This window comes from Pyrus communis, chromosome 6 (assembly GCF_963583255.1).
Source record: "Pyrus communis chromosome 6, drPyrComm1.1, whole genome shotgun sequence".
NCBI lineage: Eukaryota > Viridiplantae > Streptophyta > Magnoliopsida > Rosales > Rosaceae > Pyrus > Pyrus communis.
This window is the reverse complement of record NC_084808.1, coordinates 11,766,486-11,781,727: the sequence shown is the minus strand read 5'-3', so window position 1 is coordinate 11,781,727 and position 15,242 is coordinate 11,766,486. Positions and strand designations below refer to the sequence as shown.

At 39.6% G+C, this 15,242-nt stretch overlaps 2 protein-coding genes across 2 annotated transcripts; both read right to left on the bottom strand.

Moving 5' to 3' along the window:
• Window positions 1-224: 224 nt before the first annotated feature.
• On the bottom strand, window positions 225-608 carry LOC137736039 (uncharacterized). Its single transcript, XM_068475382.1, has one exon. The coding sequence runs from the start codon at window positions 606-608 to the stop codon at window positions 225-227; it is 384 nt and encodes a 127-aa protein (XP_068331483.1).
• A 4,235-nt stretch (window positions 609-4,843) lies between these two features.
• On the bottom strand, window positions 4,844-11,199 carry LOC137736038 (uncharacterized). Its single transcript, XM_068475381.1, has 5 exons — window positions 10,936-11,199; window positions 10,512-10,748; window positions 9,980-10,124; window positions 6,770-7,210; window positions 4,844-5,796 (listed from the first exon to the last, which is right to left on the bottom strand). Exons 1-5 carry the CDS (start codon window positions 11,197-11,199, stop codon window positions 4,844-4,846), a joined length of 2,040 nt encoding a protein of 679 aa, XP_068331482.1.
• Between the last annotated feature and the right edge of the window lie 4,043 nt (window positions 11,200-15,242).

Here is a 15,242-nt window from a genome sequence, read left to right as displayed (position 1 = left end):
GATTGTAGTCGCTCTACTGCTTTTTAATCTTTTTGTCATTTCATGGTAGCGAAGGTGTAATTACTCTTGCCACTTACTCTGCTGATCTTGTACAGACTTTCCCAGATGTGATCCATCTTTTTGGAGCCTTCTTTGTGGGCAATGATGAAGGCTTTTCTTAGGACTAGATCTTCAGGCTAGAACTGCCAGATCTTGGCCCTTTCGTTGTAGCTGGAGAGGAGCTGCTACTGGTAGGTTATAATGCGAGTGATGGTCTGCTCGCGCTTCTCCTCTGCCAGATCTAAGCTTGTGGCCATCTCCTTACTGTTCTGCTTAATACTTGGTAGTAGAGCGGTGATACTTGACTTGATGACTTTGGGATGAATGATTGCTTCTGAGCCAAATGCCAAAAAGAAATGAGTCTTACCGGTTGCTAGTCTTTTGGTGGTGCAATATACCCATAGACATCCGGGGAGTTCGTCTGGCCATTTTCCCTTCTTGTTGGTGAGGGATTTCTTGAGGCAGTCGAGGATCATCTTGTTGGATGCTTCAGCCCACCTATTGCCTTGAGGATATCTCGGCGTGGACATGTGCTGCTTAATGCCATACTTTTGGAAGAACTTCGCCATACCTTTGCCTACGAATTGCGGGACTATGGGATGTTAAATCGGCAAATGATGTTAAATCGGACTATGGGATGTTAAATCGGCAAATGATGTTCCTCAATATGAAGTACTCTATGTCCGTTTGAGTCGTGGTCGTCTTGGGCTCTGCTTCTACCCATTTGGTGAAGTAGTCGGTTGCCACGATCATCATGCCTCTACCCCTAGTAGTAGGCGGCATAAGTCATACCAGGTCGATTATCCACTCATGAATGGCCAATGACTCATATATAGGTGTAGCTTGTTAGCAGGCAGTGTTGGTATCGGCTTGTAGCGCTAGCAGCGGTCGCACTTTTGTACTAACTTCTTAGCATCTTGGTGCATGGTAGGGAGTCGTGGAGCTGGGGCCATGTTACACATAGCAGGAGATGCTCAACTGCTGGTATTGGACCATTTTATAGCTAAATTATGGAGCAAGGGCCGGCTAGGGCCATATGGCGCGCAGCAGGAGTTAGTGCTCAACTACCGGTACATGTTGCTCTTATGTAGAATCTTTTGGGGCGACAAGGACAAAACTTGCTTCCAAGTGTGCCCTTCCAATGTTCGTCTGCCTTGGTGTGTCTTTTGGGCCGAGTTGTTACATTCGTCAGAAAACTTTGCATCTGCCAAGGTCTATGCCTTTATCGTTGTGCATTTGGATTGGGCAGAATAATGCGTCATGAGGATGACTGCGTCGTTTGAAGGTAAAATTTAAGCTTTCGGGTTGCAACAACTATCGCTAAAGTTAGCTTTTGAATTTCTGACAGCATCGATGAGAACTTTTGAACTGTGGAATACATTAGGCCCCCAACTCTTCTCATATGATGGTAGAGCTTATTGCTACTTCATATACCGTGAAACATGTGAATTAGTCATCATCTGCTTCCAGTTTGGATAGTAGGGAGGTGATGTCGGGTACTTCTTCAAGTCCTTGAATGTGCATTGGTGTGCCTTGTCCCAAAGTGCATTCTTCTCTGCCAGAGCGAAATAGTCTGCTAGAGTTAGATCTTATTTCATGATCAATTTTTCGAATAGGGGGTGGTCTGCTGGAAGTCCTTTTTGGAAGGCTGCTTTAGCTATCAAGTCGTTGCATTCGACTATTCCTGCCTCATCTGCTTTGAACCTTTTCACATAGTCACGAAGCGACTCTTTTGGGTTATTCTTGACGTTGAAAAAATGGTCGGACTTCTTTTTGATCGAGCAATAGGATGAATATTCATTGGTAAAAACCAAAGAAAGTTTATCAAAACTTCGGATAGATTGTGGCGGCAGGGTGTAGAACCAATCTTATGCCTCGCCTTGTAGAGTGGTGGCGAATATATTACATATGAGATCGTCATTGTTTTGATAGAGGATCATTGCACTTCGATAATGCTTTAAGTGTTTCTCTGGGTATTCATCCCCTTTGAAAGATGTGAAATATGGCATGCTGAACTCGCGTGGAGGCTCTGTCTGCTTTATCTCGTCCGTGAAGGGTGACCTGCTTGTGTTGTTTATGTTCTATCGTAGTACCTTATTAGGGGCCTCATTGCGTTGGAAATCACACAATCGCTTGGTGAAGAGTATCTTTACTTTTTCCTGAATTTGCCTTTGTTAGGGTAGCAGAGCTCTTGGCTGCCCCTAGTCGTGACTTGCTGTTCTAGGCTACTCTTCTATGTGTTTGGCTCGTCTATGCCACGGATGCGGTGTATGTGGTGCGTTCCTAGTAGGCGAGTGAGTTCTTCGTAGGCTGCTAGTTGAACTTGAGCCGAATTGAATGATTGCTTCTCTTCATCCGTCATGCTACCTACTCCGATGTTAGGTGGAGGATGCTCATTACAGGCTTAGCCGTGAATGAACACTTTGCTTTGAAGGTTGCTCATGTTGACTATCGGAGTGTGACCCCAACCGTGAATGTATGCACGTCCGTGGGCCTAGCCGAGAGTGCACGCTCCTCCGCGCACTAAGACGGGAGTATATGCTATCTCGGGCGCCCAATCAGGAGTGTACACTGCCCAAACGCTCGGTTCTTAGCTCAAGTGGCTGCGTGCCGAGACGCTGCTGGAGGGGTTCTTTGTCTACCCTTGTCCTACTTTGAGACACCTCATTTGGGGCACTTTACATCTCGGTGCGCTGCAAGAGCTGGTTCACTAAGGTCGTTTACTGTGCAAGGGCACTCGTCAACTCTATGACTTGTCGAAACAAGTGTTGTTCTTCATTTGGGTTGGAATAGCTTGGAAAAAATGCGTCTCCTTGAGCAGTGGAAGTGTGGTAGACTCCGGGCGCGAGATTTGAGTTAGGAAATGTCAAATCCGCAAAAGAATATGGTGAAAATTCTCCCAGTTCAATCATTGGTCCGAAAATTTGGAGTCGAGATGGTTGAACTAATCTTGGATCAATTTGGGCTGCTTGGAAGGCCACGGGAGTAGATTGGGCCTCGGGAGTAGGCTGGGCCACTGGAATAGGCTGCTCGGCAGGAGCAGGCTGGGCAACAAGAGCAAGCTGCTTGGCGGGAGTAGGCTGGGCCACGGGAGCAGGTTGTGCCACGAGAGCAAACTGCTCAGGGGGAATAGGCTGGGCAACAAGAGCAGACTACTTAGTGTGTGGCGCACGTGGGTGCTAGGCTAAGGCTTGGCTTGGTAACGCGTTGGGCTTGGAGTGACATGGCTTGAGCTGTGGTTTTGGTGTCGTGGGCCTTGGATGGCACGACTTGGGCTTGCTTAGATGGCACGGCTCGGGCCTTGGTAGTGGTGCCATGGACCTCGTCGCGGGTGGTGGCCGTGGTGGCCATCGCGGTGGTTGCCATGGTGGAGCCTCGTAGCGGTGGTGCCGCTTCACTTATGATCACATTTAGCCTCGTGGATCACCGCAGTCCCATTTCTTGAATATTGGAATTTTCACTTATGGAATTTTCTAAATTTCTAGCCGCTGTATGAAATTAGTAACGTTTTTCCAGAGAACTTAGATATGATACGCATCGGGATAGGTGTTACTTATCGGATTTACCTAATGAAGCAGTGAATTTAATATCTTGAACTGATCATTCTTAGTAGCAAATCAAAACAATAAGTATCACACATAGCATATCTTGACACACTGCAATTTATACGGTTGTGTTCATTTTGGTCCTGAACATATCCTGATTTCATGAGACCTTTAGAGAATTGTAGCCATATCAATTCTCAAAGATGCGACCCCACATCAATCTCATATAGGTAATGCTAATTGGGAATAGCCTGTTCTATTCATCCTAAACATAAGATATTAGCATTATTAAGAATAGCGATTCACCCTCTACGTCTTACAGGAAACACATTGTTTTCCATCATAAGAATGAGTAAAGATTGTGTGTTTCTTACTTTGAGTTTTCCTCAACTAGTTTGCCTATTGAACCTAGACCATGGGATCTCCAATTAGCTAGGTTAGGTTTCCGTCAAGTTATAACGCATTGAGTTGGCTTTAAACCCATTCCCCTCGATGTAAATGCCACTTGATCCTTGGATGGGCCTTTTGTCAAAGGATCAGCAATATTCTCCTTAAATTTAACATAATCAATGGCAATAATTCCATTCTTAAGTAGCTGTCTAATGGTCTTATGTCGTCACCTTATATGTCTCGACTTCCCATTATATATTCAACATTTTTGGCTCGACCGTGTGCAGCCATGCTGTCACAATGTATACATATTGCAGTCACAGGCTTGGACCATAATGGAATATCTTCCAGAAAATGTTTAAGCCATTCAGCTTCATCAGCAGCTATATCTAAGACTATAAACTCTGATTCGATTGTTGAATGTGCTATACACGTTTGCTTGGACGATTTCCATGACACAACTGCTCCACCAAGTGTAAATACATATCCACTTGTGGATTTACTGTATGTGCTCCCTGAAATCCAATTTGCATCACTATATCCTTCTAATACTGGGGGATATTGAGTGTAATGCAAGCCATAGTTCATTGTATGCTTTAGGTATCTTAATACCCTTATTAAAGCATTCCAATGATCTCTTCCGGGATTACTTGAATACTTACTTAGTCGACTTATTGAATAAGCAAGATCAGGTCTTGTACAATTCATAATGTACATCAAGCAACCTATAATTGGGTATACTCTAATTGAGATACGCTCTCTTCTTCGTTTTTAGTAAGCTTTTGAATTGGATCAAAAGGAGTTACTGCAGGTTTACATTCATAATATCCAAACCATTTTAGAACCTTTTCAACATAATGTGATTGAGTTCAAACGTATTCATCTGAATTCCTTAGGATTCGAACTCCAAGAATCACATCAGCTAATCCCATATCTTTCATATCAAAGCTAGAATTTAGCATTTTCTTTGTGGAGTTAATCATATCTTTGTTTGTTCCCATTATAAGCATGTCATCAACATATAGACATACAATAACACAAGCATTTTTCATTTGCTTAACATAAATGCATTTATCACTTTCATTGATTACAAATCCATTCGTAATCATATTATGATCGAATTTTTCATGCCATTGCTTAGGCGCTTGTTTGAGTCCATATAATGACTTAATCAACTTGTGAACTTTCTTTTCTTGACATTTGACAATGAAACCTTCAGGTTGTTCCATATATATTTCTTCATCTAATTCACCATTAAGAAGTGTAGTCTTGACATCCATTTGATGTATCTCGAGATTGTATACAAACGCTATAGCTATTAATAACCTTATAGATGTTATTCTAGCTACTGGTGAATAAGTGTCAAAGTAGTCAAGTCCTTCTTTTTGACGATACCCTTTGGCAACTAAACGAGCTTTATACTTGTCTATGGTACCATCTGTTCTCAATTTCCTCTTGAAAATCCATTTGTGTCCTATTAGTTTATTTCCAGGAGGCAAATTAACCAATTCCCATGTATTACTTTGCATGATGGATTCTATTTCACTTTGAATAGCTTCATTCCAATAAGGTGCTTCAGATGATTCTAATACAGCCTTATAAGTTTGAGGCTCTTCTTCAGTTACAAAAGTGAGGAAATCAGGACCAAAATCCTTTGCAATTTTTGCTCTTTTACTCTTCTGTGGTTCCAAATCTTGGCTTTGAACTCTAGAAGTTGAAGCATGATTATCGTCATCATTTCTTGTAGTAACATCATGTACTCTTTTGTTCAAAACATATGACCTATCTTTATAAGGAAAAATTTCCTCAAAGAACTCAGCTTCTGCAATTCAAGTATCGTATTTACATGAATGTCTGCAATTTTGGATTTATGAACCAAAAATCTGTATGCTGAACTATTATTAGCATGACCAATAAATATACAATCCACTGTTTTTGGTCCAAGTTTTTGTCTCTTCGGAAAAGGCACTTGGACTTTTGCAAAACAACCCCACACTTTCAAGGTTTTATATGTAGGTAACCTACCTTTCCAGATTTCATAAGGAGATTAATTAATCTTCATATGTGGAATTCGGTTCAAAATCGTGTTTGCAACAAGAAGTGCCTCACCCCATAAATTATGTGGTGCACCAGAACTGTTCAACATGGAATTAATCATATCCTTCAATGTACGATTTTTTCGTTCAGCCACTCCATTTTGTTGAAGAGTATATGGAGCTGTTGTTTGATGTATTATTCTATGTGTCAAACAAAATTCTGCAAAGTCATTAGATTCATATTTTCCACCTCTATCCAATCTTAAGACTTTTATTCTTTTGTCTAGTTGATTTTCAACTTCGGCTTTAAATGTCTTAAACATGTTTAAAGCTTCATCTTTCCTATGAATCAAATAGACATAACATACTTGCTGCAATCATTAATGAAAGAAATATAGTAGTTCTTTCCTCCACGAGTTGGTGTGGATTTGAAATCACAAAGATCACAATGGATTAAACCAAGTATTTCGTTGGATTTTTCCACTGATTTATATGAGTGTCTTGCATATTTAGATTATGTGCATATCTCACATTTAGATACTTTGTTCAGGGAACATTTGGGCAATAGGCCTAAGTTAACCATTCTTTGAAGAGAACGAAAATTAACATGACCTAATCTTGCATGCCATAATGTAGAGGACTCAATCAAGTAAGCAGAAGAAGCACTAGGCTTGTTATTATTATTAATAGCATTAGCAGAAAGTACATTCAGTTTGAAGAGCCCCTTAACCAGGTAGCCCTTTCCCACATACACCATACCTTTGGTGATTACAAACTTATCAGATTCAAAGACTATTTTGAAACCTTTGCTACTCAGAAGTGAACCAGAAATCAGATTTTTGCGAATATCAGGAACATGTAGTACATTGGTGAGTGAAAGCTCTTTTCCAGAAGTAAGTTTGAGCATCACTTTTCCCTTCCCTGCAACGGCAGATGCAGTTGCATTCCCCATGTAAAGATTTTCTCCACCAACAACGGATTGGTAAGTAACAAATAAATTTAGATTAGCACACACATGCCTTGTTGCTCCTGTATCAACCCACCAGTCATTAGAATTAGTCAATAAATTAACTTCAGATACAACAGCAATGTTGGAGTGGAAAATTTCGGATACTCCAATTCTCCACCAACAAGAAATCTTGAACACGTTAAGAAGCCTTGGACACCATCTTCGCTTATCAACAATGAGAGCGGGGGGCCCTGCAAAAAAACACTCCGATGCTCAAGTCAGTATTTGTTCAGCATGCTTATAAAATATAGAACGATCTTATACCTCTCTTTTCTCCCTCTCTCTTCATTCCCTCATGCTGATGGGATTATTGCCCTTTTATAGGCATTCAAGTCTTGGGCTCCAAGTTCCACTCTCCTTCTATTTCTCCATGTTCCATGTAGTGGGTATTATGTTGCTTCATTGTAGCTCCACTCCTCATGTTTGGTGTGCTAGTGGCTTATTTAGTGGAGGAATCATTTTTGGTTCCCACATTGCCCCTTTTTTTCTCTACAAACACATATCGTTTAGGGTTTGTAGAGGAAAAATGTTTCTTCACAAAAAATCATTCAACTTGAGATTTCATCATTAGTTTAGCCTTCGGCTATGATCCTATGGTGTTCGACCTTGAGTTTGGCCTTCGACCACGGTCATATTGGTCTTTGACCTTCAATCTTGAGCCTTCGGCTCTTATTCGGTCTAGGTCTTCAACCCACAGTCTCATGATCTTCGATCACCAATTTATATAGTAATAGCATGCCCCCAGAGTAATTAAAATTTGAATAACATCGACAGTACTAATGAGCATGTGTAAGATAGAAACTCTTATTTGTTGGGCAACTTCGTTGTTGTCGAATTAAATGGTTTTCCTTTGCTAACAACCATTGGGTGCTTGCCGAATAAGTGCCTTTTCAATATGCAGCCAAATGATATGCAATGTAAACATTTCCACTTCCCCTCCATATTCTCACAAATTGGAACAATTCATTGTAATTCACTGCCAACACAACAACAATCCTCATTAGCCTTGTCAATATGAGGCCACGACATTGATAGTGAAATACGGGAAGTAAATGATAAATAAGTTGAGATTCAGTTAGCGATTCAATGTTCTTAGCTTTCTTTGCCAAAGAAAAAACCATGAATTGCATGAATCGAAACTAATTAATAATGCTGTAGTTCTTATCTGTCGAACCAAATATATTGCAGTTCTGATTTTTCCTTCACTTTCCTTCCCAATTATAGCAATTAAAATCATAATGGTAGAGCAAAATAACAACTTCAAGCAAACAAAGAGCGTTAGGCAATTGCATGATAAACATTCTAATTTATATGCACATATGCCCTAACGAAATCATGTATACATGTAAACATTGTGAATAATCTACTATGTATCCTGCGAAAGTCAATATGGATTAGATAAAAGGATACTTATCTTACTTTGAGAGAGACGGCGAGAATACGGCCATCAGTTGTTAGTGCACGCTTCACTTAATTATTTACGATTGAATAATATTCCTTCCCTTATGGGCTATAAACTGATAAGAACTTAAACGCATGCCCCCATCCGATTGGAAAAAACCCAAGATCAAAGACTCATTTCCCTAAATAAATCAGGATGTGCCCCCAATGCCAAGTAAATTTTATTTTTTGCTACTGCAATATGACTGTATGCGATATCCATGCCGAAGAACATGATTCAAAGCTAACTCCTATTTAACTCATGCCCTCATTGCCGCTTTGAAGAATAATCTGTCCTTTACTCCCTAATATAGCCTTGTCAGGCTGGCCGCAGACCGTGACAATACCAATCACCAATGGGTTATGAGCTGCGACATGGAGATAACCTCTAGATCCATCTTGAACTTCCCATTCTTGTAACAGTAGACAAGCCGTGTGGGCTTTGGGAGACCGATCACCGATTGCGAAGGCGAGGAAGAGAACGACGGCGATGGCGGTGAAGAGTCATCTTCACCCTTGAAGAATTTCCCATGCTTTACCGTTACTCTCGGCTAGCTACAACTTCGTATAGTGATTGTGCTTTCCTTCGTCCAGTTCACTGGTCTCAGTTCCGGAGAGCCTTCAACCTGTTGCAGCAGAAACACGGAGCCCTGAATTCGTTGCTTGTTGATCGAATAATTGGCTCCCTCCATTAACCCATTTACACTATTTTCACAAGGAGTGGGGCGAACATTCTCCTCAATCACTGATTGACCAGAGCCTCTTTGTAGTCATTCATCATCCGTTAGATCCTTACTATCATCCAAAACTTCAGTTGTATCCAACTCCTCATTGTCGGTGTCAATGACAACTACATCATAACCGAGTCTCCTTCATGTTCGCAAAGCAGTTGATATCATCCACTACTTGAGTTTCACCTCCAAAATACATTGCTTAGGTTTCGCAACCGAAATCCATCACTCGTGTGTCACCACCAAAATCCATTATTTGGGTTTCACCACCAAAATCCATTACTTGTGTTTCGCAACCGAAATCCAACACCACCAAAATCTACCATTTGGGTCTCAAATACATCTTCAACTGGACCAGTGTCATCACAAGGCACATCGTCTCGCATTAACTCATCCACATCCCTCTATTTGCACTTTTCATTAGACGATGGAAGGCTTGAAATCTGAGTGTCGATGGGCTCTATGTCGATTCAACCAGGGAGTGAGTTTGTCCCCATTGGCTTGATTTCATCATCGCCGTCCCAGAGAGAACCCATTTCAACTCATATCGGAAACAAGACCAGAATCCACCGGAACACTAGAAAAAAGCAATGAAATTTCTGAAATGGAAAAAAGAAGAAAGGAGAAAAATTGATGGCGACGATCGAAAGTGAGGTAGGAATTATGAGCAAAGAAAGACGATTAATTGGGGAAAGAGAGGAATAGAAAAAACTTATTCAGTTTTTTTTTTTTTTTTTTTGGCCCGTGGCCCCTATTGTGGCCTTGGTGAAACAATGACTTCTCAAATACGACTTTTTGTATGTTTCCCACAGACGGCACCAAATGTTGGAATGGAAAACTTCGGATACTCCAATTCTCCACCAACAAGTAATCTTGAACATGTTGAGAAGCCTTGGACACCACCTTCGCTTATCAACAATGAGAGCGGGGGGACCTGCAAAAAAACACTCTGACGCTCAAGTCAGTATTTGTTCAGCATGCTTATAAAATATAGAATGATTTTATACCTCTCTTTTCTCCCTCTCTCCTCCTTCCCTCATGCTGATGGGATTATTGCCCTTTTATAGGCATTCAAGTCTTGGGCTCCAAGTTTCACTCTCCTTCTATTTCTCCATGTTTCATATAGTGGGTATTATGTTGCTTCATTATAGCTCCACTCCTCATGTTTGGTGTGCTAGTGGCTTATTTAGTGGAGGAATCATTTTTGGCTCCCACAAGCAATAAATGTGTCTTCTGCAACGTTTGCTTGATTGGAACTCCCAAAATTCTAATCCTTCTTGTGGCGGCAATCCTTTGCCCTATGACCTATCATTCCACAAACCCAACAACTTTCTTCGATTTTCTTGAAGGTTTTCCCTTTCACAGCAGTCAGTCCTTTCTTTGCAGCATCCTTGCCTTTCTTTTTCTGATGGTGCCTTGCCTTGTGTAAGTCACCTCCTTCCACAACATTGGCTTTTGTCTCCAGTAATGAGACATCATACTTCTCATTTTTGCGATGATCCTCCTCCACACCCAGTTTGAGAATCAATTGATCCATGCTCATGTCTTCAGTTAGATGCTTCAGATAAATCTTAAAGTTGTTCCAATTCGAAGGTAGTTTCTCTATAATAAAGCTAACCACAAAACCTTAATTCAGACGAAGATTTTCTTCATCTAACTCATGAACAATCACTTGGAGTTCTTCAACTTGCTTGACAACAACCTTGGTGTCACTCATGAACAATCACTTGGAGTTTTTCAATTACAAACTTCTTGGAACTTGCCACTTCAGACTTATGCTTCTTGTCCAGAGACTCCAACAGTTCTTTTGATGTCTTATATGATGAATAAACATCGTATAAAGAGTCATTTAAAGCATTCAGAATGTAGTTCCTGCATAGAAATTCACTATGAGTCCATGCTTCTATAGCCTGCAGAATTTCGACAGGAATATCTCCCTCTTCTGGTGCTTTAGGGGCCTCCGAAGTAATGACATGTCTCAAATTCAGAGTTGTCAAATAGAACAACATCTTCTATTGCCAACATTTGAAATCAACTCCCTTGAATTTCGTAGGTTTCTCAACGTGTTGCTTGATGACACCAACATTTGATTGATCCATGGTTTCACATGAATAGAAATTTCTGTCTTAGATTGTTAAAACCAATCAAATGTCAAGTATATAATATATAACAATTGCACAGTTTATTTTGATTAAAAATTTCATAAAGATACAATATATCTCACAATATAAACAATTAAAAAAATTGAATAATAAATCACAAAACACTGACTTGGTTAGGAAGATAGAGGCTTGCAGTAGCAATCTCCAAAGATAGAAATTCGCCCCTACACTAATGCAGTAGTTCAACGAACGTCTATCTTGCAGGATATAACTATCTAATCCAAGTTATTGCACTCGAACTTGGATTATTGGCGAATTGGTTGTGGTATTTCTTTGTGAAGTATGGAAAAAGAAGTGATGGAATTGTTGTTCGGTTTCTGATCTTACGGCCATATTTATAATGGCGTAATGAAGCAGTTAAAGCCGTTCATGTTTATCTTTAAGAATGGTTGTAACTGTTCACGAGATTAGTTTTATCCTTTCGAAAGAAAAAAAACTGAATGCAAAAATCAAAAACTTAAAAATTATACTTGTGCTTTTCGTCCATCTGAGCCCAAGAGCCAATCTTTGACATTTAATATATGCACCCAAACCTTCCAAGTCTAAGGCCCAAGGTCCATGGCTTTGGCCCAATTTCTTTTAAACCATAAGTGTGGGAACACACTTATAAACTGGATCACCAGAAGAGGAATGGGCGATGTGGGACTAAAGATGCCACAAGTTTCACAAGTTCCAACAATACCCCACATTTGAATAGAAAATCAGATACTAACGAAATTGGTAATGTTTACCTAATGAAGCATCGGGATAGGTGTCTTTTAGACTTGAACCTTCTCTAGTGAGTACTTATTAGATTTACCTAATGACGTAGTGAATTTAATATCTTGAACTGATTATTCTTAGTAGTAAATCGAAACAATAAGTATCACACATAACACATCTTGACACACTGCAATTCATACGGTTGTGTTCATTTTGGTCCTGAACATATCCTGATTTCATGAGACCTTTAGAAAATTGTAGCCATATGAATTCTCAAAGATGCAACCCCACATCAATCTCATATAGGTAATGTTAATTGAGAATAGCCTGTTCTATTCATCTTAAACATAAGATATTAGCATTATTAAGAATAAGCATTTACCCTCTACGTCTTACAGGAAACACACTGTTTTCCATCACATGAATAAGTAAGGATTGTGTGTTTCTTACTTTGAGTTTTCCTCAACTAGTTTGCCTATTGAACCTAGGTTAGGTTTCCATCAAGTTATAACTCATTGATTTGGCTTTATACCCATTCCACTCGATGTAAATGCCACTTGATCCTTGGATAGGCCTTTTGTCAAAGGATCAGCAATATTCTCCTTAGATTTAATATAATCAATGGAAATAGTTCCATTTTTGAGTAGCTATCTAATGGTCATATGTCGTCGCCTTATATGTCTCGACTTCCCATTTTATTCAGCGTTTTTGGTCGACCTTGTGCAGCTATGCTGTCACAATGTATATATATTGCAGTCACAGGCTTGGGCAGTAATGGAATATCTTCCAGAAAATGTTTAAGCCATTCAGCTTCATTAGCAGCTGTATCTAAGGCTATAAACCCTGATTCCATTGTCGATCGTGCTATACCCGTTTGCTTAGACGATTTCCATGACACATCTACTCCACCAAGTGTAAATACATATCCACTTGTGAATTTACTATCTATGCTCCCTGAAATCCAATTTGCATCCCTATATCCTTCTAATATTGGGGGATATTGAGTGTAATGCAAACCATAGTTCACTGTATGCTTTAAGTATCTTAATACCCTTATTAAAGCATTCCAATGATCTCTTCTAGGATTACTTGAATACCTACTTAGTGGCAGCTGGTGGCAAAGTTTCTTTGTTACCTATTCCATTAGGAACCGCAGATTTTTGGGTGCATCATGTTTGAATTAGAATTCACATCGCCCACCCTAAACAAATAGGAGGTGTGGGCACACCCAACATAAAGATGCACACTCCCCATTTTTATGATAGAATTAGAATACCACTTTCTTCTAAAATATTCAATATTTTAACTCACATGGCAGTCACCGTCATACCTAATTATAAAGGGTAACAAATCCTACTCTCGAATGCATTGTAGACACCAACTACACCTCTTAAAATGCTCTTCTGTAACCTTTATATGTACTCTACAAGAAATAACCCTGCATTGTGAGAATGGTGCACCAGAAAAAATAAAACCGAATAAGCTATAAAGCTTGTGTGAGTGACAATAATATGACATATATGAATAATAAGTTAATCGATCTCATTTATAAAGCATTTCACAATCCTTTGCACATATAAGATAACCTCACTCGCAAATCTCGTTTGAATCCACCCATGCATTCAATCATCTCTTTTGTATATAAAAAAATAATAGGGCTAACACAACTCACAAATGTTCGCATTCTAACACACTCATGAAGTCAAAACACAATGTTCTTCATTCCAGACGCACTCGTGGAATCAGATAGAACTCTTATGGAATCCATGCTCACTACATGGTATCCATACGATGAATGGTTCTAGATGCACTCAATAGAAGCGAACGAAATGTCGGGCTAGAGATGCACTCAATGGCATCCATACATATAGTACTAGCAAGATTCCAGACACACTCATAAAACCAAAAAGAAATGTAACACCTAGACGCACTCATCGAGTCAGAAAGAAAGGTAACATACTAGTGATTAATTGTTCAAAAAATCTCCGCTTAGGCACAACGCGGCTGGAAACCGGCCCAATTAATCCCTAAGTGTTTAAAAATTAAGAAAGGGTGTCCAAACTAGCCTAGGCGGGTGCTTAGATGGGTCTTCTCAACTCTACAAAAAATAGTTAACTTTAATTTTGTATTTTATTTTTTCAATAAATTGTAAAAGAATTTTTGAATACTTGGATGAACACTCATTATATGATTGTTCACATGTTGTCAATATGTTCCAATTCAATATGTTTTAATACTTTATAATCTATATATCATTCTATTTTTCATTTTATGTATTCCAATCCAATTATATATTTTTTTAAGTATAAATAGACATTTATTTATTTGTTGTATAATAAATTTAATTAAAATTTAAAAAGAAAATCATCTAGGCACTAGGCTCATACTCGCTGCCCAACTGGTGTCTAATACCTTTCAGAACATTGTTTAAGATCCACACATGAAATCAGAAATAACATTTTTCAGGATACCAGTCCTCTCTTAGTCCTCTCAATTTGCAAACCTTTCAAATCCACATATACATACACATTTCACAAATTAGATCGATGACTAGGTAATGACATGATGTAGTCGATCAATTCCTTGGATTACATGGAAGTCCACGATATCCAACAGAATGAGATTAACTGACATCATTTGGTTGACAAAGTGAACGGTGCATCCTCTGCGTTTCCGTTGGACATAACATATTTTGCCATGTGGCATTTTGATTCCCAAGTAGTAACCGACTGGGGTACCCTCGTGGTTGAGTCAATGGAGTAAATAAGGGTTGACATGACTGAGGGTGACATCTAGATCAGTCAAACCCTCACAAAGTGCCCAAAAGTTTTTGATGTATTCGTGATTAAGTCAGGATTTTTCAGATCATCCTGGTTGGCGACATCATTGACACGATCATGGGTCTGTTGTCCTCTCTATGGTATACACCTCTCTTACCGCAATTCTGATTCCTTCGGCCTTAATTGCTTTTATTCGCATGCCTGTCGATTGAGCAGGTGCCTGACGCTTTTTCTGTATTCTTGTATTTTTAGACTCTTATGAGATTGCGAACTGTCATCCTAGTGATGAGGTATGACTCCCTAATATTGCATTGTCTCTGATATTAAGAAATCATGCTTAGGGTACTGAGCAATATTCCTCGTAGTGGGTAGCGCCACCGTAGGCTAGCTGCTGCTTAGGGTCTGGTC

What these genes read in the sequence shown, in the direction of transcription:
- LOC137736039 (XM_068475382.1), bottom strand. Translation starts at nt 608, where the DNA reads ATGGCGAAGTTCTTCCAAAAGTATGGCATTAAGCAGCACATGTCCACG.
- LOC137736038 (XM_068475381.1), bottom strand. Translation starts at nt 11,199, where the DNA reads ATGTTGTTCTATTTGACAACTCTGAATTTGAGACATGTCATTACTTCG. An exon ending in AAATCGAAGAAAGTTGTTGG is followed by an intron (nt 10,125 to 10,511) that starts GTTTGTGGAATG and finishes GTTTTTTTGCAG; the next exon opens with GTCCCCCCGCTCTCATTGTT. An exon ending in TAAGTTTGTAATCACCAAAG is followed by an intron (nt 5,797 to 6,769) that starts GTATGGTGTATG and finishes CTTGAATTGCAG; the next exon opens with AAGCTGAGTTCTTTGAGGAA.